The 26,186-nt window shown below is 37.8% G+C and overlaps 3 protein-coding genes across 9 annotated transcripts in view; 2 read left to right on the plus strand and 1 right to left on the minus strand.

Moving 5' to 3' along the window:
* The first annotated feature begins 10 nt into the window (after nucleotides 1–10).
* On the plus strand, nucleotides 11–2,715 carry LOC105828294. The gene is made up of 3 exons (XM_012666548.3): nucleotides 11–1,160; nucleotides 1,368–1,612; nucleotides 2,088–2,715. Exons 1-3 carry the CDS (start codon nucleotides 892–894, stop codon nucleotides 2,540–2,542), a joined length of 969 nt encoding a protein of 322 aa, XP_012522002.1. The 5' UTR covers nucleotides 11–891; the 3' UTR covers nucleotides 2,543–2,715.
* Nucleotides 2,710–24,717, minus strand: LOC105828293. Of its 4 annotated transcripts, none has more exons than XM_012666546.3 (20): nucleotides 22,805–24,717; nucleotides 17,535–17,668; nucleotides 16,816–16,907; nucleotides 15,455–15,716; nucleotides 14,621–14,750; nucleotides 14,404–14,555; nucleotides 13,784–14,059; nucleotides 12,935–13,234; nucleotides 11,990–12,085; nucleotides 10,799–11,555; nucleotides 10,122–10,496; nucleotides 9,002–9,183; nucleotides 7,370–7,548; nucleotides 6,688–6,836; nucleotides 5,680–5,826; nucleotides 5,355–5,444; nucleotides 4,768–5,134; nucleotides 4,519–4,688; nucleotides 4,013–4,156; nucleotides 2,710–3,858 (listed from the first exon to the last, which is right to left on the minus strand). In XM_012666546.3, the coding sequence occupies exons 2-20, from the start codon at nucleotides 17,608–17,610 to the stop codon at nucleotides 3,663–3,665; spliced, it is 4,140 nt and encodes a 1,379-aa protein (XP_012522000.1). In that variant the 5' UTR covers nucleotides 17,611–17,668; nucleotides 22,805–24,717; the 3' UTR covers nucleotides 2,710–3,662. The 4 variants fall into 4 exon arrangements, with proteins under 4 accessions (XP_012522000.1, XP_012521997.1, XP_012521998.1 ...); XM_012666543.3 differs by having other exon boundaries at nucleotides 10,122–10,493; nucleotides 12,935–13,246; XM_012666544.3 differs by having other exon boundaries at nucleotides 6,697–6,836; nucleotides 12,935–13,246.
* Nucleotides 24,718–25,900: 1,183 nt separating this feature from the next.
* Nucleotides 25,901–26,186, plus strand: part of LOC105834064 — a 124,345-nt gene continuing 124,059 nt past the window's right edge. For 2 of the 4 annotated variants that reach the window (XM_036289939.1, XM_036289941.1), the window contains exon 1: nucleotides 25,901–26,102. The gene's annotated coding sequence lies outside the window, so the exon portion shown is untranslated. The remainder of the gene's footprint in view (nucleotides 26,103–26,186) is intronic. The other 2 variants (XM_036289940.1, XM_036289942.1) reach the window with 1 other exon arrangement.

Consider the following 26,186-nt stretch of genomic DNA (forward strand, 5'->3'; position numbering starts at 1 on the left):
CTATAATTTATTTGAGATTATGTATATAAATTTATACTTAATATTCTTTTTCAAAGTAAGAAATGAATAAGTACGGATTCTTGAGTAATGAAAACTACTAAGCTTTATTTTCTTGTTTCTCGAATGTAAAGAAACCCTTATGAGATTATATTACTTTTATTTAAAATAACTATTATTTTACACAAAAAATTAGATAACTCCTCAAGGTGTGTGTAGACATTTCTATGGAATAGATAAGTATCTGTAAATTTTTTTGGTTAATAATTTGAAAATAATTTGAAAATAATAAATTTCAATTATATATCATAACATGATTACATATATTTAAGTGATAACTTTTATTTTATAATTAAAAAGTATTTACACGAATGTAATATTACGAATATTTGTGCATATTGTAAGTTATTAAAATGGCACATTAAAAAACAATTATCAAATTTATAATAATATTGATTGAATGTAATATGTAATGAAAGAAATAGTTAATTTATAGATATTGGAATAATTCTAGTTTGAGTGTATGCAGACATTATATTTTACGTACACAATAGTTTAAGTTGATAGCGTTAGTGATTTCTGAAAAATTATATCCCAAGTTAAAAAATGTATTTTTCAATTTACACAATCTAAGAACCAATAAACATTTAAGAATGCCAAAATTTATAGATATTTACATTTGCACAAGTAGATGTATAAAAGCGTAACAAATCTGTGCATTAGTTTTTTTTTTAATTACTAAAAATAGGCAAATTTTTTGGGCCTCTTAACTGGAAGACTCCCTTAAAGCGTGTAGGGTCGATACTAACAAAGGCCAATCTGAATTAGGCTTAATATTAATATAAAGCGAACGCTCTGTAAGCGAAACAATCGAACGCTTGTGCTTGTGGTAAAATGGCATCCACGTCTCTGAAGGTTACTCGCAAAACGTACAGCTTTGAGGAGCGAAAAATCCTGATATCATTAATAAACAAGCACGAGATTGTCCAGGACAGGAAGTCGGATCCGATCTCCATATGCAAACGAAAATCGGCGTGGTCGCGAATCGCCGAGGAGTACAATCTGATAGTAGGATCTCGGGGCGCGCGTTCCGTTGTGCAGCTCAGACGTTGCTGGGAGAATATGAAGGCCTGCAAGCGTAATCGCGAGGAAAAGAAATTCAGGTAATTCAACATTACAGAGCAATTGCAATCAAGCTTGCATTTAACAAAACTTAATAGATATAGTTTGATAATAACTCATATCCTGAGTTTTGCTTGTTAAATGGGAGAACGATTAGAGAATAGTAATTTGTGCTTCTTCAGCATAAAAAATTCAGTAAAATAAAATTCTAGGATAATAATAAGTATTTGGATATTTTGATCTTTTAGTGACAGTATGAAAGCGATTTGTCAATCGACGAAGGACGAAAAGTGGGTGAGGAGTCAGTGCTGGGAAGGTATAAATTGTGGTCAGAACGTGCCGCAAGTGTCGACGTCTAACAGAACTACTGGTTTACCACCGAATGTAGTATTCGAGCCAAAGGATTCGGAACCATTCACATTGCAAAGTGTTTGCACCGCCGAATCTCAAAACTGCCCGAAGAAGGAAGTAAATAGCCGCGAAGATACAAATTGTAAATAAGCTTTCTCTAACTTTTTCCATTTAGTACAGTAATTTTTTAAAGAGAGAAAATTAATTTTTGCAATCACATGAATACATATAATAAAATTAATGAATGATAATTAAATATCAATAAATGGAAAGCGTGAGAAATATTCTTACAAATTAAGTAATTTCTAATTTGCACATCGCGTGTTTCATCTTAATTGCAAATTTCCCAAAATTGTGATGTATTTGGAAACCGGATTCATATTCTGCGTCCAAGAAAATTATTAAAAAATGACTTCTGGTTTTATTTTCTTGTTGAACTATGTAATTGATTTATTACTAATCGGGATTTTTAAAATAACTTTATTAAAAAGTGACAGAAATATTTTTTAAATACAATAATTATTTAATGTTGAATATTATGATAAATGAAGAAAGATAATGCTTCGTAATTTCATGAAAGTAATGAAAACTTCAAGCAATTAAATTTCATTTTACAGCTGACGGTGCATTCGAGCAAATGATCGCCGGTAGGGAGAATAATTGCCACGCTAATGCACCACCTCGCGATGCGATGAATGACTATTATGAAAAGAAACGATTATTTGTGAAAAGGAATACCGATTCCCTTACGATTGATCATTCAACGGACAACGGTCTTGAAAAAGTCGCGCACCAAGAGAATCACACGAATCCAAGATCGAGCGGCGATACTTTGTGTACTTTGATCTCGCCTCGCATTGTGCAGGAGCATAATCGCAAGAGGAAGTCTGCGCAACGGGAGGAAGAGCTGCACGTTCTCGCGCTTTCGGAGGCACAGATGAAGGTCGACATCGCTGCCATGTTGAAAGAGGAGGCGAGGATCAAGCTGGAGGAGGCTCACTATCGCAAGGAGGAGGCCAGGCTCCGAATGCTCCTCTTCACTTACAAACTCGACAGGATTAAAAATGAGTGAGGGAAGACGGACAGTTTTGTTGGAATAACGTGCGGTGATGTCCATTATTGTAAGTCCGTTATTTTTCTTTATTTTTGTTGCGCTCTGATCCGACGCACTGGTGCCGATGATGGGCGCTTGTAAGCAAGATAGATCGGTTATATGTAAAAAATATAAACGCTGTTATATGTCTATATAATACCAATTTAATTCTTATAAATGCAATATTAGGATATCATAATAAATATGAACCTTCGGATGATTTTACTTGCTAATAATTAATAACTATTGCGTTATGCGATGTTATTTGGCTTGTGACGAATGTTATGAGAGTTTTGATAAATACATACGCGACGGAGAGCCGACAATATTATGAAAATAGTATAAAAGAAAAGTGTTTCGATGTTGACGTGGTGTTCGTATGTCTGAATCAGTCAATTTTTTTTTGTTAAAATATAAGAGCACAGAGAACTCGTTTACTCTTTCCAAATTAAAAAAAAATATTAAAAAATACTGGATCTTTTAGTGCTGATGTTTTTCATGTAATTTTATATACATTTTCATGTTCATCAAATTGCGTGTCGAATATATTTTTGGTCTTGAAACAATAAATTTATCATTTTATCTTATTATCGTTAAAATTAAATATATTACGAGTTTTCTTTGCGTCTTATTGCTAGAATGCCCTTGATTATTTGAAACTTAAATTTCTACATTAAATTATGAGCTATTTTGCAGTCACTTTTGGAATGTCTTTTGAGGAAAACGATAGATGCCGATTCTGCATCTTTAGGAAATATTTTTATAAAGCAATATCCTCTTAGCCTCTTAATTATATTAGTAGATAATATTATATATAAACGTAAATTCTAATTTAGAATAATTATTTCGACAATTAAAATCGATCCGGATTATTCGGAATTCGTTTGAAGCATCATTGATAAATGCTCGACAGTCCTCAGGCAGGGTGATTGGCAGTGGATTATTGACTAGTGTCAGAACAGATTGTATCGGATGCTGATTTGCGGTCGCGGATCGGTAATCGTTAGTCGGTTTCGTGTACTCTCATTAAAGTAAATAAATAAAGCGGGGATCGTTCGCGCTTACGCATTTTCAGGTTCAATCTCCTCGCGTATTTTGTCTACATAAAATGAAAGTTGTCGCCGAGGGGCGACTTCGCGGCGTTCGAGCAAGGGGTAACCTCGAAGAGCGAGGGATCGGTGTAGATCGGCTCGCTCGGGTCGAAACCGCCACGCCGGCCGGTGGCTAAACCCACAGCACCCTCCAGAGCGTTGGACGACGAGGCGAGACGTTGGCTGATGGATCTCGAGATCGATCTAAATAAGCATTATCATCTGCGTTACAATCTCCATTGCAAATTAAAGCTACATATGATTTCAAATTGAAATTATTAAACGTGGAAGTATAAAATATTTTTTTCCGTTATACATTTTTTAACTTCGAACTACGTGAATATTGTTGATCACTTACGACGCCTGAAACGGTTTCTGAAGACCTGCCCTCATGAAAGAAAAGTTGTTGACCCGGCTGCTGTAATGCTCGTCGGAATGGCTGCTACGATTGCAGGTTTTGTCGAGTCTACGATTTTTCATGATCACGGAGTAAACGTATTTCCTGAAATAATGAATCACTTTAAATTCGTTTAATAGGTGGGAAAAAATAAGACGTAGAAAAAACTATCATTAGATAATAATAGAGGAGAAGATCAGACTTTGGTTTTGATAGTATTTCTTAAAAACAAAAAGCTAAAACTAAAACTTTGAAATACATAATGTAAACTAGAAAGTGTCTTCTATCAGACGTTACAGCGGTTTTTCTAATACCGTTTCACATTTTGTAATAAAACGTTTTCATTACAAAACCTTAATTTGGATATTTCTAACTGTAAAGTTATGAAATATCTGATTAATTTACTGGGACGTGTTCTTAAATAGTGAACGAGGGTCAAATTTTCAGATACGAAATACAAGTTTTACCTGTAAACGAGCATAGACAACAGAACAACGGACGCCAAGAGGACGACGAGGATACCAACTGCGGTAACCAACCCGTAGTACTCGTTCTGCGTTACACAAATATTGTCCAAGGTTTTAGTTTGTCTCTCGACCACGGTGTCTTCCTCAATATCCATTCTCGAGTCGAGAACCTATCGAAATACAAGTCGCATCGCATTATCGCCCGCGGAGAAGGAGACAACATCTTTCCTCCGGAAAGGAGATCTGTACCTCTATCATCTCCCTGACGTGCTCTTCCTCCTCCTCGTCGTCCAGCTCGTTGTCCGCAGCGTCGGTCGCGTTGAGGATCGTCGTCGCATTGCCGGAGTCGCCGTCCGTCGCCGTTGCCGGCGACACCTCGTCCTCGCTCGGCACCGTGTCGTTCACGTCCCTACGCCGCCTGCCGAAGGACGGCTCGCTTCTGCCGGTACCGCCGGAGCAGTACGCCGGCTGGCAGCCGTCCCGGCACGTCCGCACGTTCGCCTCGAACACCAGGAAATTCGATTCGGGTATTTTGAAGGCGTTGAAACGGGCCTCGAGGCTGTCCCCCTCGCGAATGCGATCCAATCCCGGAAACACGTAGTTGTCCACCGGGCACCTGCCGGAAAATTCCCGTTTTGATCACGCGGCTTTCAATCACACGAACGATATAATGGATAATTAAATTTAGCTGTTTTATTTAATTATTAAATACTCTTGAACGTTTCGAGAACGATCAGGTTGTAAAGATAATAGAGCAGTAATATTACACTGTCTTCAAGACAGACGATGGTATTAATATTTCTGTTTTATTATTAGGAGACTCGACGTTTCTTTACCCGTATCGGTCGATGAGTTGAACACTTCTGCCAGAGTAAGGATCTCTTGCGATAACGTTGGTAGCAAATATATCCGTTACGTAATTGTACCTGTGAGAAAAGATGATCGAGAGATTAGGATTTATGAATGCGATTATTATCGTTGATGAATTTTAAATACGGAGCTCTCTATCGTTTGTGACGTGCCAAAGATTAATTTTGCAGCCGGCGGAATTGAATCGAACATGAATATGTAACTGTTATTTCCCCTCAGACGGGGAATACCGTTCAAAATATAATTTTACAGTTCCATTAATTAATTGAAAGATGTACGAATAGAGATTACCCGTCCTGAGCCTCGAGTCTGAAGGTGAGCGGGTCGCCGACGGCGATGGTCGTCGTAGGTCTACCCTGATAGAGAATCATCAGGCGCACTCTGGAGCTCAGGGTGTTTTCCGCTGGGAGATACTCGATGGGAATGGGAGACCCTGATCTGTACAGTGCACGTGCGAGACCCATTAGCGAAATTGGAATTAGAAATTACCGAAATGACGTGGTAAATGGATGTATGAAATGTGATGCTGATATAAAATCGGCATAAATCAGCGCTCTAGCTAAACTAATTCGCGTTTCTAAATTTCAATTTACTAATTGACACAAATTTGTATCATTTAATCAGATTCTTTTTCGGAAGATGACTCTTGCGTTATGATTAATAAAAAAGCCAGAACTTTTCGGTGATTAATTTTTTGTCCTTTGCTAAATGTAACGTTAAAGCAATGTAAGAAATTATGTACGATACAATGTAACGTAAAGTGGGCAATTGTGCGAAGAACTAAAATGCGTGCGTGATAAAATTGGTGACTGAGTGTGTAATAAAAGAAATTGCACGAGCGTGCTTGCACCCATATGTGTACTCGCGTATACAGAGCTTTTTAACTCTGTTCACAGAGTTTAACTTGCCGAGCGTTATACGTGGATCTGGTATTAACATACGAAATTAATGAGCGAGGGGAGGGCCTAAAATAACATTGGAGCACGTAATGCTGTAATATTTGATCGGCGCATATACGAATGGAAAATGAGACTCGCTTATGTGTCTGAAAAATTATCCTCCGTCATAAAAGATTCCTGTGAAAACACAATTGGATAAGATCGTAAAACCGCAACGAGGGATGTCATCGGTTAGGCTTAAAGACTCTTTTTTTTTTCTTTCTCTCTCTCGATATGGCTTTATTTACAGAATTCAGAATGTCTCCCGGAGTACCTGTATGGCACTTTTCAATTTATCGTTTAAGAAAATCGTTAAAAATCGTATTCTCGGTGCAAGACACGATCTCTCGATCGATATGACCTGGCATACCCGGCACCGATGTAGCCGGATGTGACGACAGCTTCGCCGGGCCCCCGGAACATGCACGTCAGGTTGAACCGTTTGTCCCGGCCGGTCTGCACGTAGTCCGAAAACTGCACCACCACGATGTTCGTCATCGTGTCGCCGTACTGCAAACATTCGCAAACGTCAAAGCTTTCATTCCCGGTAAATCAAACTAAAAATTGTATAGCTCTTATGTAACAGTTAGAGGAACACGGTTTTCCTAGAGGAATACAGTTTCATATATATATATCGTAGATTTTGTATGTTAAACAAATATTGTCATCAAGTGTGATAGTTCCATGTACGAAAAAGAAAAATTTTTTTCATATAAACTCGACCGTTTTCTTCCAGACTTTAATTCTGTAAAAGACTTCTGCAATTCTGTAAAGCCAATTAAAAGATTAGTTCATAGAAAGAAATGTGGGCAAAACAAACGGCTTTAGGATCTCTTTAATGAAAAAAAAAAAAAACTTTTTAATCAGACGAAATAGCCTTGATATTCAGTATCTAATTAAAAGTTACCGTGGAACGGAATTTTCCACGTCACGCGATTTACATGAGGGCTTCGGTGCGGCGGTGAAAGAGTTTTTTGTAAGCTTTAAATTAAATCGGAGATTACTTCGGCGGATCAAGCTTGTTAGGGTTGAAATTGTCTTACCCGCTGCGTGCCGCACTCGGGGTATCCCTGGGGCCCGCTGATGCGGAGCACGTTCACGGTCCCGCCGCTGCCGCGGAAGAAGCACCGGTCATAGTATCCGTACGTGTAAATTCGCCCGATGAATCCCTCCGGCGTCCTCAGAGTAAACTCCATTCCGTCCTCGCTGCAGACCTGACTCACTGGAAGCGTGAAACGGATATCGTAATTTCGCCGTGGCGTCCACGTGGCGTTTCCGGGAAAGTCGGGAAGGTGCGGGGGTTAATTAAATGGCCAATAAGAGCAATTATCCGAGGAGGTTTGCTCCAAGGGCGGTAATTAAGCTCACACGAATTAGAAACGTAAAGTTAATTGTGTTAATCGTAAGATAGGTCGGCGCTAAAAATTGTCAGTCGTATACATTGCTTCTCTTGCGTTGTAAAAATATGCCGTCGATTCTCGAACAGAAAAATTTATTCTCATGCTAAGAAAAACGGTTTTCCATTTTAATTTGTTTCTTTTAATCAAAAGATATTTTTGCAAAAAATATCTTCTCGATGAATAGTCTTAATATACACTCATTTACTTGAAATAAACTTCTATGTACAAAGAGATAAATGCGTACTTAACTTCATCACTTATTTTAAATAATTCGTAAGTTTATATATATCCGCAAATCTATTATAAGTTTGTCTTAACTAAGAAATTTATTGAGATATATTTTGAATCCTAGTAATTTAATACTTCAATTAAGAAATGTTAAAACAATAATTCGGTTACTTATTACTTTGACTGTTCTTCAATTCAATTTTAAAATATTCTTTGAGTATAAATTATTCTCAAATTTGTGATACCTTAAGAATGTTATCAAGAAAATATTGTAGATAACCGTTACTTATTACAAGGAAAAAAGTAAATTGAGTAATAGCTTTTCTTGGCGGTAGAATAAATATTTTTCTGTGTGTGAGCATTGTGCGTAAAATGTGCATTTTTAAATTCATGGTGTTGAATTATACCCAATTTGAGTGAGTTTTAATTTTACTTCTTTTACAGATCACCTTTGTTCCTGCTTGTATTTAATTTAACTGAAACAGTGAAGTTGAACAATTCAACTTGAGAAAGGCTAAATTGGACTCGGGTTTAATCTATTATTTACCAGTGTATCCATGTTAATATGGACACTGTTTACTTTGAAACTAAGCGATTCGACCACAGAAATTACACACGGAAGCTAAGGCAACGTGCTATTTAACTTCGGGAATTGATTTCATTCTTTAATATTTAACAATGCGTGCGACGTGCGAGAAGGTGAAGAAATATCATAGATAAAAGAGAAACAGTATTAGAGATTTATTTCGTGAGTAAAGGTGAGATTGTGTGACAACGGTGCAAAACTATGTCTACAATAACGTGCGTAAATTCATTAATGCAGCTTAATATTAAAAGTGTAATTATCTCAGCTCATAGATCGAATGCCGAACAAATTTCTGTCTTTGATGCATTTCAACTATTCCGTGTAGAGAATATTTCATCCGGATATTTCGTCCCTATTGCATACGCCTTTCATCCTAATTCGTGAACGCGTGTCCCGTGCATCTCCCAGCTTTCGTGCTCTCTCTCTTTCGGGCGCTTCTCGCGAACGGTGCGGCCGCTTACCGTCCAGACATTCCCCGTCCGCGCCCTGGCGGCCGTTGTTCCTCTCGTAGAAGTCGTAATCGGAGCCCGAGTCGTAATAAACCGGATTGCCCATGTCCATGTCCCTTGAGTCCCGGTCGCTGAGCTCGCAGTTGTCCCTCTCGGCCCCGTAAGGCGCGGCGTACGGCCGGTAGTTGAAGGACCTGCAAATGACGTCGGGAATTTGTGAGCATCGTCCGATCGATTGCGCAAACAAACGTGCCGTCGGATCATTTCCTAATTCAATTTTCGGGCTCGCCGGGTCACAGGCATCTTCTGAATTAACCGTCGAAATTCTATAATAAATATTAGTTGCAGCTACACCGAATGTACCTCCTACCTTGCGTCTTTTATCTTTTTCGTATTTTCGCATATTATTGACGTATGACAACCGAATTCAAATTTTATCTTTTTATATTAACTTGGTTCTCTCTGAGATTTCGCAATAGTTAGGAAAGCGTTTCTACGCCCTGCTAATAATTACAATCGCGCCGCTATAATAAAATGTGCTGCTGAAGTCGATCATTGTCCGTGGTAAAAAAATTTGTTTACAACTTTTCAGATTTTCTGTTTAATTTTTAGAAAATCTCTCAAATTTTTTGTACGAAATTGAAACACTTTTTAGAAACGTTGGAAAAGTCTACATTTTTTTTCTAGAATTCTTCATGCGCATGAATTCTGAAATATCCTAAGATCTCTAAAATTTCTTGTTCTAACATTTCTGATCTGAAATCTTGTGAAATCTGAAAAGGTTTGAGAAATCTGAGAAATCTTGTTGGAATATTTGATGTAGATTTTCTCGATATTTCTAAAAGTGTTTCAATTCGTATAAAGGTGCTTGAGAAAAATCTTCACCAGCAGAGGCAGCAGCTCTGCTGTTAAATTTAAATTGATTTGAAGATTAAGAGATTTTTTTCAAATTTCCTCTAAATTGTTTATTCATCCAAAAATAGAGAAAAAAAAACTTTATCTGTACCAAACGTATCTTTCGAATTAAATGCTTGCCGAGAAGCTCACTGCTTTCCGACCTGAATTAAAATCACCACCGTTCGAAATTGTAATTACTTTGTCTAATGTCTTCAAGTTCGACCGTTATTGTTACCTGCAAACGAAGTCTCGGGCGTCGGCGCATTCCCTCTCGCACTGAGCCAACGACGAGGCAGTGGTGTACCGTCTGACGAACGGCTTCCGCACCCGGGTGTGAGTGCCGACCTGCCTGAAGTTGTCCTGCTCGTCGCACCTGGACACCAGCGGTGGCCTGCCTATAATAGGCCCGCCGGCGTTTCCAAACGGACGGGGGTTGTAAACGCCGCCCTCGCCGATGTATCCGCCACCGACGATACCGCCGTCGCTGTATCCCGGTGGATATCCTGCGGCCGGCCGCGTCGGACCGTAAGGCCCGCCGCCATAATGGGGTCGCGGCTCGGGACCGCGCACGTCATCGGTGTATCCGTACATTCCCGGCGGCGGATACCTGCTGTTTAATAAAAATATCATTTTTCTGCGACAATCCGCGGATTATCAAGATTACATAAGTCATTTGTAGACAAAGAAGATAAAACATTGCCGTTTTGAGAATATCTTTATTTTTCGAAGTGTTGAATATCGAAATCACAGATTATATATCAGATAGCGTTGAAACAGACAAGTTTTTACTCACATGCAGAAATTTTATATAATTTTATCAAGACAAATATATTTTTATTATTTATAAGTATCGGATATATGAAAACTTTGTAAGATTATCAAATCTTTTAAAGAATATTAAAATAACTTTACCGGCTGGCATAAGGATCCTTGTCCGGATATCTGCCAGGATAGCGATCGAGGGGAGTTCTATCGCCTAATGGATATCGATCCATAGGATATCGGTCCGCAGGATATCGGTCCATGGGATATCGGTCCATCGGATCTTCTGGATAAGGATACCGGTCAATTGCATTAGGATATCGATCGAGCATATCAGTAGGATATCGGCTTGGGGTCAATCGGACTCCGTATGATACAGGATTTGTAGGATATCTTCCCAAAGTTCCGGCATCAGGATATCTGTTGACGCCATTGAGGGGACGACGATCTCCTACTCTATTAGGATATCGATCTGCGGGATAACGATCTGCAGGATAACGATCCGCGGGATAACGATCCGCGGGATAACGATCCGCGGGATAACGATCTGGGGGAATACGATCCGCAGGATAACGATCTGTGGGAATACGATCCGCAGGATAACGATCTGTGGGAATACGATCGGCGGGATAACGATCTCCAGCTGGATACCTGTCGGGATATCGATCACCGGAAGGATATCGATCGGGATAATTGTCGGAATCGTCTAAAGGATACTTATTATCCGGATATCTATCTAAGGGACGACGATCAGGATATCGGTCTGGATAGCGGTCTGGATAACGGTCGGGATAGCGGTCGGGATAACGATCGGGATAACGATCCGGCATACGGTCTGGATAACGATCGGGATAACGATCCGGTTTGACGCTACTCGAATATCCTTTGTCGTAATCGTCCGGGTATCCTGAAGGAAATATTTCAAGAGGCTTTACCGTCGTGATCGAAATTATGCACATAAAATATTAATAATATGGAAGGCTAAATGAACAAACCAATGGTAGTGACTTATAAACGTTATAATAGAATATTAATCTATGTTATAATAGAAAAAAATAAATTTCAAGATTAGATAATATTAAGCGTTACATACGAATGTGCAATCTACTTAGTTTGATATTCGAACGACAAGATGTGATATTTATGGGACGGTTGTTAACCAACAGTGACAGATGATGTTAATGTTAGTCAGTAGCTAACGGCAATTATATACGTGTTTGAGAGCTTGTCCCATTAAGACAATTTATGTGCTTACTCCGTAGTAGTTTCATGAATAATCCCGGAACTTTATCTAACACGTCGACATGCGATATTATGCTGAATTAATAAAGCGATTCTAACCGGGTCTTCCTAAAGAGGGTCGTCCAAAGTTTGTGTCCTGCCCCAGGGGATCCGGTTTGTAGCCAGGACCATCACGATCGCCGTCTAGATATTGATCTGTTGGTACAATGCGTCGTTAAATTAAACATTAAGGTACGCAAAGTCATGTGTCATCGCGCCAAGAAACTCGCGAAAGGCCCAGCGCAGTCGCGCAGTGATACAGGTCAATCTATTAACCGTCGAGAGAATCGATGAGCCAATGAGAATTAATGATGCGGGTTTTTATTTTATTAAAAAATGCTTTATATAAAGTACATTGCATTTGATGAAACTCGTCGAATGCATTTTTATTTTGTATGATTCAAATTTTTTGAAATATTAAAGTAACCTTTGTTTTTTAACTCTATAATTTCTTTATATAATTAACAATAATGATTCTTTTAGTTGTGTGTAAAAATAATTTATAAGGAAATTAATAATTTACTTTGTTACTTTATTCATATTTTAAAATAAAATATAAAATATCTCATAAATCATTGATTTTGTAATAATGGTATCTTAATACTTTTATGTTTAGAATAATGGCATAAACTAGTTGATACAAAGAAATCACGTAGTTGCTTTAAAAGAAAAATTATGCAATTTTTTTTTAAGGCAGCTGTGTATTTTCTTTACTTCTACTCATTTCGTTATTCTATGCATAAAAGTATTATTATGCCTCGAGATCCACGGTGCTCCATCGCGCGTGAATCCAATCTAGCTATTTTACATATAAAACAATTTCTGTCGAAATCAATAAATAACGAATTATTTCGGATGACAGTTCTTATTGCCTCGGTCTGTATATCAATTGCTTCAGCCTCACCGGTTGTTTACCGAGAGAAGGATTTATCGCGGAGTGACGCGGTAATCGGGGGAACCGTTTGTCGCGCGACGCGTCGAAATGGACGGGCAATCGATACTCACGCATGAGATTCTCGTAATAGTCGTAATCAGCGTCGTAGATAATCCGGTTGCCGTCCCTTTGATTGAACCGGCTCAATCGGCAGGTGTGATAGTGCTCGGAGTAGACGGCGCTACGGCACTGGAAGCTCGTCTGCCGCAGGCACTCGTCCAGGCACTCGCTCAAACTGCGCCCGGTGATCTCCGAGTGGAACTCGCCGCTCAGACGCGAGTTCCGGTAACGCTGGAAGGCCGTGTCCGGACGGCGGCCGTCCGAGAAAAAGGGCGACGACGAGCTGCTGTCCGGGTATTCGGAGCCGCGCGCTACGGACGGATCTACGCTTCGTAAGTGGGCATTGATAACGAATTGTGAGTCACCAACTGACCATTGTTACTTTAAAATCTTAAGCCTTTTGTTAGAGTATAGTATATATGATACAGAATTGGACGGGCGAGCCGAGCGGATGCACATTCCGAAACTTCGTACTCGCGATTAGCATCCGGAATAATTAGTGCGATTTCAGCAACGTCGGAAATATATACACATACTCGATCAAATCTTTATTTCGCCTATTTACACCGGCACCAAGTTAGTAAGACTAATAAAATTGTAGAAAGGTTTAGTTATTAAAAGTATATACAATGTAAACTGAGACTTTAAAAAGGATTAAATTAAAGAAAATTTAATGAGAGCTTACTCTCTCGAAATGTGAATATTTAATTTTGGTTTTTGTAAGAAATTAATTTTATTTATCATACAGTTTGTTGCGAGTTTATTTTACTTACGCAATAAGACGAATTACCAAAGCAGCTCAAAATAGAAAACGGATAAAGAGAAAAAAAAATCAATATGAAAATTTTGCACACACTCACGATTATCCAAGCAGACCAAATCGTAAAAGTGATGACTCGGGCTGCTGCTAAGCCCAATGTCGTCCTTCTGTGAAACGGAATCTTCCTCGGATATGACGCACTGCCTAGTTTGCTCGTCAAACTCGACGCTGCGGCAGAAATATTTCTCCGCACGGAGACACAGCGCCTGGCATTCGTCTAAAGTGAGATTCGTGTATATATCCACCTCAAACGGGCCGCGTAAACGTTTGTTTTCTTCCTTGACGAACACCGCGAGCCCGTCGCATCGTCTTTCAGCTGACGTTAAAGAAAATATATTTATATGCAGATAATATTTCTTAATATTTGTTAATTCGATGCTTTTAATAATGTTACGTTATTTTACGCGATTTCTACACTGAGAAAAAAGTTGTTGATTTGACTAAATTTTTCAACTTGATTAAATTTCTTTAATTTAACTATTTGTGTATTTTATGTATTTAAATTTATTACATAAATACTTGAACTAAAGAAATTTAATCTAGTTGAAAAATTTAGTTAAATCAACCACATTTTTTTCTCAGTGTAGCAAAGAAAATTTTCCACGCAGTTTTGTGCCCATAAATACTTAATGTAATTGGGCAAATTAATTGAAAACGCACCGTTTAGACAGGTATTTTCCAGATAATCAGAATTTGGATCGTCCTCTAGTAATTCGGGATGAGTTCGTCTGGTGAAGCGACTGAGAGCACAGCTCCTCAGGGCGGTGTCGTATGTCGCCGATCGACAAACGAAACTGAACTCGTTGAGGCATCTAAATGAAAAAGATTAAAATGCCATTTCTTTTACGACTCACAGCAATTTTTTATTCCGGCATACCTGTCCTCGCAGTCGGTTCTGTTAGCGGCGCTGACTTCTTTGATGTCAGTCAAGGGTAGCTTCAATTTCTTTCTCGGATGCCTTTCGAATACGTAACGACGATTTGGACATTCCCTCTCTATTCTGTCGGCTGAAACAGAGTCTTTATTTAATATGTAGGAAAAAAAAGATAACAAATGCTTGTCAGCACCATTATTATTTAATTGATTATTAATTTAATATTGCGATATTATTTTTCGTATTCAATTTATAACTCTGTTTCAAGAGCGAAAATTTACTCGATCTGCAGTTTGGTGGATTTGAAAAAGTATATAGAAACACATTTACAATCATTGTCTCATATCTATATATAGACAAAAATATATAATCTTCTTTAAATAATTTGATAATTTTGAACAGACAACTTGCTTTCATGAAGAAATTTTATATAGTTTTATCGAGAAAAATATCTTTATTCAAAAATTCATTTTCACGAGAGGAAGAAATATCGGACAAAGAAAATAACAATTATCTTTAAACCAAGAATTATAATCTTTTAATGCTCTTTAGGGAATTATTATAATATCAAAATAAAAATATAATGCTTTGCTAAAATTTCAAATTATTAAACTTCTTAAAGAAGATTTTATATTCTTGCTTATGTATATGAGACAATTAGTAGTATTAAATCTTCTGTGCATTAAATCCGCTTTGATCGATACAAGTCCTTTCGCTTACGTAAAAAAAAAAAAATTATGCTTCTTCCTGACAAACGAGCTGTGTGAACGAGCGACTGGTTCAATTAGCAAAAATGCATACGTCGACTTTTTTTTTTCCTTTGGCCGGCATACTCACACGCTAGGCACACCTCGGTGAAGTGCACGCTGTTCGGTACGAGCATGAGATTTCCGATGCCCTCCGGCTGCGCCTGTTCTCTCGTTAAATAGCAAGTACTCTCCTCGTACTCGGCGGCACCGCTGAAGGACGCGATTCTGCTGCCGGGCTGAAAGTCGAAGCTCGTACACGCGCGGACCAGATTGTTCGTCGCCGTTCTGTCGCGCAGGCAGAGCTCTTGACACTTCTCCAAGACCCTAAACGGAGGCGCCGAATCTCGCACCTGTCGTAAAACGGAATTTCTTAATGCCGGATACAACCCTTATCGCGTCTCTTTCTACGCGATCTGCTGCCTCGCGGAGCACTGTGGAAAACTGAGGTACGAGAAGAACGCTCTCTCGCTCGATTGTTCTTCTACGCGAAACGGCGAGAGGATAGAAGTTTGCGTTATTGATTTTTCATATTAATTAATATAATTTATTACCAGCCGTCACATATTAGAGTAAAATGTCCTTAGATATCTTCCACTGGGAGGATTGCGTGAAGAAATGATGGAATCCTCTTTTAAAGTAGATATTCTAAGAATATTTTTAAGTTGTAAAAGTATATTGTTTTAGACATCCTAATAATATTCTTCAAAATGATTTCTACACATACAATGGAATATAGTATTCGTAATTTGTCGCAGTATTTTTTCAATATTCTGCCGTACGAGATTTTTGAATATCTGAAAAGTCAAATTTGAGGAATATTCTATAGGATATGTGTATACAAAATTATTCAGTTATGGATAGCTTTCAAGTTAAATTACAGAGAAGACTCAAATTTTAACAAAATATTAGAATATTCAGTTTAAAATTTTGCTTGGAAAGACCCTAGAATATACAAAATATGGAAATCTTCTTTGGCTGGAATAATATTTTAGAGGTAGACCAGTATATTTTCAAGGATATTGACATAACGACGAGTTACGACTTTGAAAACGTCTAGGCCTTGTGGGATAAAAGATGTCTAAGAAGATTCTATTGAAGATAACTTTGTGGAATTTCTAAAAGGTATCTATAAATATCTAAAAGACCATTTAAAGATATTTTCAAGATGTTTATCGTACAAGATATTTTCTAAATTTCTTCGAGACATCTCTAAATGTCTGATATCTCAAAATGTTACGTAAAAGCCGTAAGAGATCTTTTAGATCACTAAATTCTTTTCAAATCCTTCCCGAACTTACCGAAAAGTTGCAAGAGTTCTCAAGACCTGGCAAGATATCTTTTAGAAATTTAAAAGACATCCTTTTATTTGTGCGAGAAGTTCGTGGAAAACTAAAGCGCGACAGTTAAAAGTCGAACGGGAAGTATTTTTCGAAATCACCGCGCTCTTACCACATCGTCGTCGAAACCCTGAAGCTGCTGATCCGGAAGTCTTTCGTAAACGACCCTACCCAAACCCCCGTTGCAGGTCGTTTGCGCTGAAACTATAATGGTTATCTCGTTAGTCGTTCGTTTGTCGGTCAACGCGCGGCAGATCCGCGTTTTTGATTTTATTATTTATATATTATTGTTTATGCGAAAAAAAGCACGGAGATTATTGTTTCCTTCCTCCATAAAATTCACGCTACTTCCTCTAGTCGACAAATACGCACGCGCGCATTTCGATTTTATCAACGTAATATTCTCGTGCCATAAGTGGCACGGATAGTGACACAATACCGACCAACAGTTTCGCAAGTATGAACGTGACATCGTTCTGGCATCCCTCGATTTGCTGGCTCGCACGTTCGCAGAACTATTTAATGAATTTCAAACGGCAGAGCGCATTTTTTAAATTATCACGTCGAACAGAAAATTAGAGCAAAAAGTTGGAACAGAGTTTTTTATGCTGATTTTAAGCGAAAATTGTTGTTAACTTGAAATACTTGCTGCCTAATATTGCAATCACTGAATAAATTAATTGAAATGAAATTTTATTCGTGATTATATATCATGTTCAATTAATAATAAAAATTTGAAAGATGAATATATATTTTTTTAAAACGTGTCGCAATGTCCATTAATCTCAATGTAATTTGAAAGTGATTATAAAGAATTTGTTACGTTCTTACCATTAGTCAATAGATCTAACACGATGACTATCCAAATAACTGATAGCATGCTAATTGATCTGTGAACTATCCGCATCGTGATATTGAAATGTACAGGTTACTTTGTCGCATACATGCCAATCGCCTACTACAATCTGAAAATAAATTATTAAATATTTGATATATAAAATAAAAATGAAATATTCTTAATTTTAGAAAAAATTAATTTTAGAAAAATATCATTCATTAAAAGTAAAAAATGAAGGGCTATGAGCCAATTACTTATTCTAAATTATCCGTCAAGCTTTCATTTATATATTATCATCATTGAATATTTTATAATTTTATTTTTTATGGTAATGCTGCTAATTGTGCGTTATTAAAGAGAAATTAAATTATTTTATGTTATTTTCCGTGAAATTACAAAGTAATTCGGAGTTGAAATTGTTGAGTATAGTCGAATTATGTGCTTCTCGCTTCGAAAAGAGAGGTAAAATTTAATTTATGTGAGAAGAGAAATGCTCTCCTAAGGGGTAGCTTTGTATTGAAATTTAATAATGCAAGAGATCTCGAAATTATTTACGCGTCCGACTATCGGAAGACTACATGTATTTTCCACACGTACTTTTTTTCTTTTACGAAATATACGTCCAGGGAAAAGTATTGAAACTGTTTATGTGTACTGCAGAGGTACACGAAAATTTTTTAAAATTACACACGTTCCATACATGTATTTCGTTATACAAAATATTTTATTATATCTTCGACTGAAAAAATATTTAATTAAAAAAAAATATATTAAAATGTATAAAATTTATAAAAAAATATACGTGTACGAGGAGAGTAGATAGAGTAATTATTGCTTGGCTTGATTTTTCGAAATCGTTCGAATGCGTCTTTTGAATTTCCCAGGAGGACCAGGAAAAGCAACGGGCGTAAATCTAGTTTTTGTCGCTCGTGTGAAAAGAAAAAAAAGAAAAAAAGAAACAATACATGAAAAATCGAAATACGGATAAAGGTTGCTATAGCGGGAACCATTTGTTCTGGCCGATGGACGTTTCTACGTACTACGAGATACGTACGCGGGGACAGCGTGTACTAAACTTTATGGGATTCCTGACGAGCGCTCACCCTGAACGCTTCCACACACTATCACCCTCGCGCGTCCGTATACGTACACGTCGGCCAAAAGGACCAGCACACGCCCGTAAGGGCAACGAAGCGTGATTCCAACTTTCAGGCATTATTAGCCGGTTGCCATTATCTATCCGGTTATCGTGATTGACGTAGGTGAGCGCGGGTTCAATCATCGGAAACGAAAGAGAGCGCAGGGTCATCTTCGTGCGCTCAGCGATGATTTCACCATTATCATCCAACGATAGAAAAAAAGGGAAACGTACTTACTTATGTGATATCTAATGTCTTCTAAAACAATTTTGTAAATGTAATATCTTGCAAAATAGTTTTACGCTTTGAATTCTTTTGCAGCAATTTTCTATTTTATATCAGTATTTTAATATTAATCAGTTTAATTAATACGAACTGAATAAAAAAGACCCATTTCATTATAAAAAAAAATATACCTGTGTAGGTATATTGAAATACATTATACAGTTTCCCAAGCAGTCTTTCCCAAGAATAAAAATAATTGAGTGCATATCGAAAAATATTAATTGTACTGTTAAGAAAAACGATCACTCAATTTACCTTTTTTTTAAAGTAATGGTTATCTTTAACAAAGAATTATTTTGATAATTATCTTAAAGTACATTTACTATAAATTTTAGAAAAACTCATTATATATTCAAAAAAAAAATTTACACTATTCCGAAGAATATTAAAATTTTATTTTTAAAAAATTAAAATAATAAGAAAATCAAATTTTGGTCTTAATTGAATGTTTTTGATTAAAGTATTAAATTAGTAGGATTCAGAATAAATATAATAAACTTACGATAGATTTACTTAATACAAGTACACACTCGCACACACAGAAGTTTATTTTAAGTAAATATATTACTGTTTCAGGTTGAGTGATTTGAAAACTTATCAAAAAATATATTTTATAAATAATCGTTAAAAAAGTAGAAAATAAAAATTAAGTGGTCGCTTTTTTTAGCATCAGCATGATATTTTTCTGTGCGTAGATTTTATTTAGCACAGATACACCTCATATTGAAACATATACATGTGAGGATAAATCACGATAATTAAATTATTTATTTTATATATTTAAATCTTATAAGTTACATAAGATACATATAAACTCCCCGCGAGAGTGCAACATAAATATTAGCTGTTCGCTCAGACTGGTCTGATTTTGATTGGGCTAATTTTGAAAATGTCACGCTCGGGATTGCGGGAGTCCATAGCGGCGCCACAATAGAATGTTTATGATATCGACAACGTATCATCATAAAGAGGATTTTATTGTCGGGCTAATTTATGTTTACTCGTCGATGCGCGAGCGTACTTGTTCGTGACGAGTGCCAATTACTATGTCCGTGGCTCGTCCACCGATTTGTGCCCCATCGGTGTCCGCCGTGCAGCGCGCACTGCTTATTAATCGCGTTATGGTTTATCGCCTCGGTAATTGCGTCTGTCACCGACAACGCAGTATAAAAGCTTATTCCGATGTTAACATCATCGGTCGCGGGAGAAAATTATGGCGCCCGTTCGTCATGATTCGCGTAATATTGCCCCGCGTGCGAAATTACATTTCCGCAATTGTCCTCGCCGAATTGCCGGATTTATGACGTGCCTCTACGCCGTATGCAAATTATTTCGGGAAATTACTCGGATTAAGGTAATTAAACATGCCGTCAGACACGCGAGCGGGGACCACCAATTAAAAACGACGTGGCGGAGACGTTAAAAGTTAAATAAATAGTTCGCGCGAAGCGCTTTCAGCTTTTGCTCCGCCACCATAAATTTTACAAAATATTAATTTTATAATCCGAAGACTTAAAATTTATCGCAATAACGCTACAAACAGAAAAGTATTCTATTGCGAAGAAAAGCGATTACTTAATTTTTTCTTCTAATAAGTAACAGTTATCGTTAAAAGAAATTTATTATAATTATTTTAAGATATATTTGTTACGTTAAATTAAAAAAATTCTTTATCGTATAAAAAAGAGTTTATGCTCTTTCGAAGCATATTTTAAAATTGTATCGAAGAGAAGTCGGAGTAATATAAGCAAATCTAATATTTATTTTAATTTAATACTCTTGATTGAAATATGTATTAAATTACTAGGATTTAAAATATAAAATATGTTGAACAAATTTTTTATCCTTAACATAGATTTGCAGATATAGAAACTTATAAAATATTTGAAATAAGTAATGATTTACTTAATTCAACTCCGATATTAATGCCGTGCGAGAATTTGCGCAGCAGTCAGAGGAAAATTGAAGGAACGAAAGAATTTTGCTCACAACCATTTTGCTACATTAGTATATTATATTGTGATTTTAGTACTTTACTTTAGTACGTTAATACTAACAGAACCATCGTGAGTTGAATCAATTTGTCAACGTTGCGAGCAGCGCAGTGATGTATTAGAATTTACGTAAAATGATTACTCTCTGTCTAGAGAGTGTAAAAGCGGTTATTCCGTGATAAACGATTGTAGAGTAATAATAAAGGATACAGTATACCAAAATACAAGTGCTTAAGCTCTTGTATTCTTCGTTCAATTTGATTGTCCCAATCAAGAATGGCCACATAAACCTCTTTTATATACGACAAATATCCAGGGATCGCTTAACTTTTTTTTCAAACACGGGACAATAAATATTTTATTGTTGTATTTTTTTAGAGCAGCACATAGCATAAGGGGTTTTCATTAATAGTATATTTATTTTAAACATAGTAAATAATATTAGGTAAATTAAGTTTTCGATAAATGCAACGTATAGACCGAAATATACCTTAAATAATTTTTTCTGTGTATACAGAAGTTTATTTTAAGTAAATGTTACTTTCGGGTAAATAACGAGTGTATTTTAATACTATTATCAAGAAAGAGAATTCTGTGCAAACACAACCGTCGCCTAAAAGGAGAAAACTGAAAACTGAGGGATCGTTTTTCCTTATCGCGGGGATGACATTTTTTTGAACGAACGGGGGAGAGAGAGGCGATTTATTTACGAGGTACAAAAGACAGTTTTGTCAGACGCGTTGTCGACGCGATTCGCGATTCGCCAGGCTTTGGCAGGCATCGGCCCTTTGAAAGCTCACTTTCTGTAACTGCTTTTCATCGCGAGCTTCCACCGCGGGCTCCATTGTCGCGGGTACTTTGAACTCTCTATTCGTAACGCGGACGGCATTGTTGCGTGCGTACCCGTGTCGAACCGGGAATGAATTCGGTCATTGTTGTGTGACGTGTTCATGTTAATGGAACTTTCGCACGCAACGACAAATTATTATCTGGTAATGCGCCAGACTGCTGCTAATTCCGAATTCGAATTCGAGGCGCGACAAATGCAAGTCTAGCGACGCAACGCGTTCCGCGATCGATGTGTTTATCTGCGAGTCGCTTGGAGGAAACAAAAAAAAAAAGAAATTACTGCCGATCGAACACGATCGCGCGGCCTTGTGAAACATCGCGGGAGATCCACGCTGGTACATCTTACAATTGTGCAACGCTCTCCCGCGTAATTAACGTAATTACGCGGCGATACATGGCGGACGCGTACTGCGCTCCAACGCGTTAATCGCCGCGCGATACGTCATTGGAATAATAAATTAATTGAGCGTTCGAGCAGTTGCGTGCAGGCCGCCTTTATCCTCGGTCCTTATATGGACATGTAATCACGCGAGCGAATACGTTTTGTTCCATGAATATACTCTTTTTTTTTTTGCGCGCAGCCGTACGTTACGAAGGGAATCAGGGTTCTCCTCTCGTCACACGTGTTTACTATTAAAAAAAAGATAAAGATTCGTTATAAGCGTGTATATGAAAGGCTGTAAATTTTCCGAAACGAACTTTTCAAGCGGTTTATTGCGCCAGTAAATCTCTCCTCAAGGAAGATAACGGAACGTGAGGGTGGCCGGTAAAAATAAATTCACCCTCGCGAGCATGCGATTTAATCTCTTGGCACTCTCTTAAAAGAAAAAAAAAGGGGGGGAGGCCGTAAAATGGCAATTGGAATCGAGTAATCACGAAGCGACTTTTATTCCGTGCTGATTCGATCGCGCCCCGTGTCTGAATGGGAGCCGGATTATCGGTCATGCGAGAGAACATCCCTCTCTCGTCGACGAAAGGAAAGAAAGGTAATCTTACCCGGGAGGGACAGCTCTCCTCCCCCCAAGTCCCTCTCGTCCGTCGCGAGCACCCTCCGGCGAGATTGCGGCTTGCGAGGAAGGCCGAGTCGAAGGGAGGCCTTCCCGGGTGGTGGTGATGGTGCTGGCGGTTGGTCCCGAAGGGCTGCTCGATTCTATGTCCCGCGTCCCCCGTCGGTCGGTCGGTCGGTCGGTCGGTCGGTCTCGCGCGCGAGAAAGAGGCGTGCGAGCGTACACGCCGAAATCACGCGTGCGGCGCGAATGGCATCCGTAATCAAACTGACGGTCGAAATCAGCGGAAAGCGTGGAAATAATGGACACCTGTACACCTGGGTAGCGGGGAGAGAGAAAAGCGAGACGACACAACGAGATACGACAGAGAGCAAATCGTGCGTCGTTCCCGATGAGCGCGGCGGCAGCGGCGGGCCGTAGGGGGCCCAACGCGTAGAGGGCGCGGGGGCGGATAGAGACGAGAGGGGGAGGGGAAGGGTCCCCCACGTCCGACGTGTCTCTCTGGCCTTGCGCGCGCCGGAAGCGGACCCATTGTGTGTCCGGTTTCCGTGGGGCCATCCGGGAAAACGGGTGACGCAGAAGGGAGAGGGGAGAGAGAGGGAGGGGGGGGGGCCCGTCGGCAAACCGACAGCAGCCGGGCTCGTTCTCGTCATCGAGGCCGACTCGATGGAGGCGGAATCATGGATTAGAGACTCCCAGCCGAGGTCAACCAGGACGAGATCGCGCCGTCATCGCCGACGGCCGGGAGTCAACGAGCCGCTCAACGATCGGCTGGATAAAGCGCGGGGGGTGGTCAGGGGTTCCGATATACCCTTCGGGGGTTCGTAATCTTTTTTTGTCCGTCATGTTAGATTAGCCCGGCGTCGAGAATTATTCTTTTCGTATACAAAGATCGCGCATAATCATATGTATGATTATGTATAGGTGATTCTTTTCTCGCTTTCCTTCATACTTAACTTTTTTGTAAGAGAAACGATGCTGAAATTATTCTTGCACAAGTTTTCGCCTTTTTAAGATTATTACTTTTTTTAACGCCAAACAAAAATTTGATAAAGGAATTGAACATATAATTATGTATATATGTTCTTATATTTAAAAAATTTTAGGTACTTGTTTAGGATATATTCGTGGTTTTAAATATTGTTACGAGGGAATCAACAACGGTAACATTATTACGTGTATTAAAGCAGCATTTTTGCCGAAAGTGAAAATCTTGTTTCCTTTGAAATGTATAAAAGTTTTCTGTCGTCTGTGAAATGTCAAACATAAGAGGAAAATAAACGTGGGAAATATTTTATAATGAATTAAGAGAGTTAATATGAGATAATAGATGAAATTCGGTAATAACGGTACATGTCAGCCTTTTGTAAATTATGGTCCTAATAATGATCTCGAGATCTTTTCCCTTCCTCTCTTTACGTCGGGACGTCCTTTCTTGCGTCGCCACAAAGAGCATTATACTTAAGAGATATCTCTTTCTCTTGAGACAGCAAATAACGTCGCTTCCGCGGAGTCTGAAATGCAAAAGGGAGATGGGAAGATAAAGGAACGTGATAAATCTCTCTCGCCGACCGTCTGATAATATGTTTTTTTTTTCCTGATATTCTTTTATATCATAATAGTAACGGATGTATATGTAGACAGATAATTCGTTTTCTTTGTAAGCACGTTGTATAAATGCTATTATATAATAACTAGTGCAAAAAGGAAAGCTTTCGGGAGCATGACAACACAGCTTTTTGTCACAAATGTGAATGTTAAACTCGTAGCTAAAGAAAGTTAAATGAATATGGAAAAGTTACTTAGCTGTGTTACGAATAAAGAGACAGGGAATAAAATTTTGACGTAAGTAATAAAAAGTATAAGAACACTTTTATGAGAAAATATTTTTATTAGTAAGATAATTTGATTGTAATCTTCTCAATTTTAAAATCTCAAAATTTTGTTTGACGAAAATTATAGCAACTTTTTAATAATTTTATACCAAATTATTATTGACTATCCATGGACACGTGTTCTAATATTTATTAGAGTATCAATTTTTAGGAGTTCTCTTATGTATTTGTAATTATTACAACTTTATATCGTTTATAACTCAATATTATAATAATACAGTTAATATACGTCTGTTAATTAAAATGTGTCATGTAAATAAATTGAGGTGTAAAACAACGAAATCATTTTCACCAACACTTTCATTTCCACAGCAGTCTCATGAATGTTTTTCATTTAATTCCCATCACGCGTTGGCTCACGGATATAAAATAAATGACAAGTACGCATACAGAAATTAAAGTTATTTGTTTTAAAATTGAGATAGAAGAATTATACACCTAATATGACTCGAGAAATACTTGGGAGATTATAAGGATTTAAAAATTAATGTTTGGAACATTGCAGAAAATGAGCGTAAAATAATTTAAAAATTATGGACTTTTAAGTTGTTTATAAAAAAAGAAAATTTCAATGAAAATCGATTGTATCAAAGTATCTATTTACAAGTAATATTACAAAATAGTACAGTAATAATAAGTTAACTATTCGACCGATAAAATTTCAAATGTAAAGATAAAATATTGCCTATTCCGATATGCATATATTTCTCGCTTATATCAAAGTTATAATTATATACTTAAAACATCAAATTGAAAATTTTGTTTTCTGTATAATATCATTGTAAACGTGTCAGATATATTGTATGATATATATAATTACAAAATGTGAAGCAGTATTATAAAAACTACTAAAACATCTGATAGAAGACGTTTTTCAGTTTAGGATTACAAAAATTTATTTTCACTTTTCATTCAAGAGATATCTATAAAAATGTGATAAATAATATGCCAGTAGCTTTTTAAAAATTAATAATAATAATAATAATAACCATTATAACATTATTATATTTACAATTATTATTACTGCAACAATCTATTATTAATATCATGATTATCCTGGAATCTAACGAATTATAATCGTCGAAAGCCTTATGCCGCTCCGAGCTCGCGTTTGAAAATGGCGGCGCTATACCACGTGATCGCCGACCGAACGGAATGCGTGCCCGCGCTCCGAATTCTCGATGTTGCGTGTGGTATACGTGAGGCAGGAGCTCGATAACGCGATATATAGTTCGGTCAAGTCAGCTGACACCAAGATGCAATCGCCCGTCGCTCTCGGACTGTAATGCGACGATCGCTTCTTCGTTATCGCGTAATAGAGAGACCGTAGGAACGCGTCGAAAATCGTATTCGCGAATTCTCTCCACTCCCGCGCGAGGTGAGCCGAGTGAGGTGAGTAATATTGAAATTCCCCGGGACGATCCCGCGGCTCCGTAGCTTCCGAATCGATATTCGCGTGCCCGCGGCTTAATGACA

The sequence above is a fragment of the Monomorium pharaonis genome, chromosome 7 (genome assembly GCF_013373865.1).
Source record: "Monomorium pharaonis isolate MP-MQ-018 chromosome 7, ASM1337386v2, whole genome shotgun sequence".
NCBI lineage: Eukaryota > Metazoa > Arthropoda > Insecta > Hymenoptera > Formicidae > Monomorium > Monomorium pharaonis.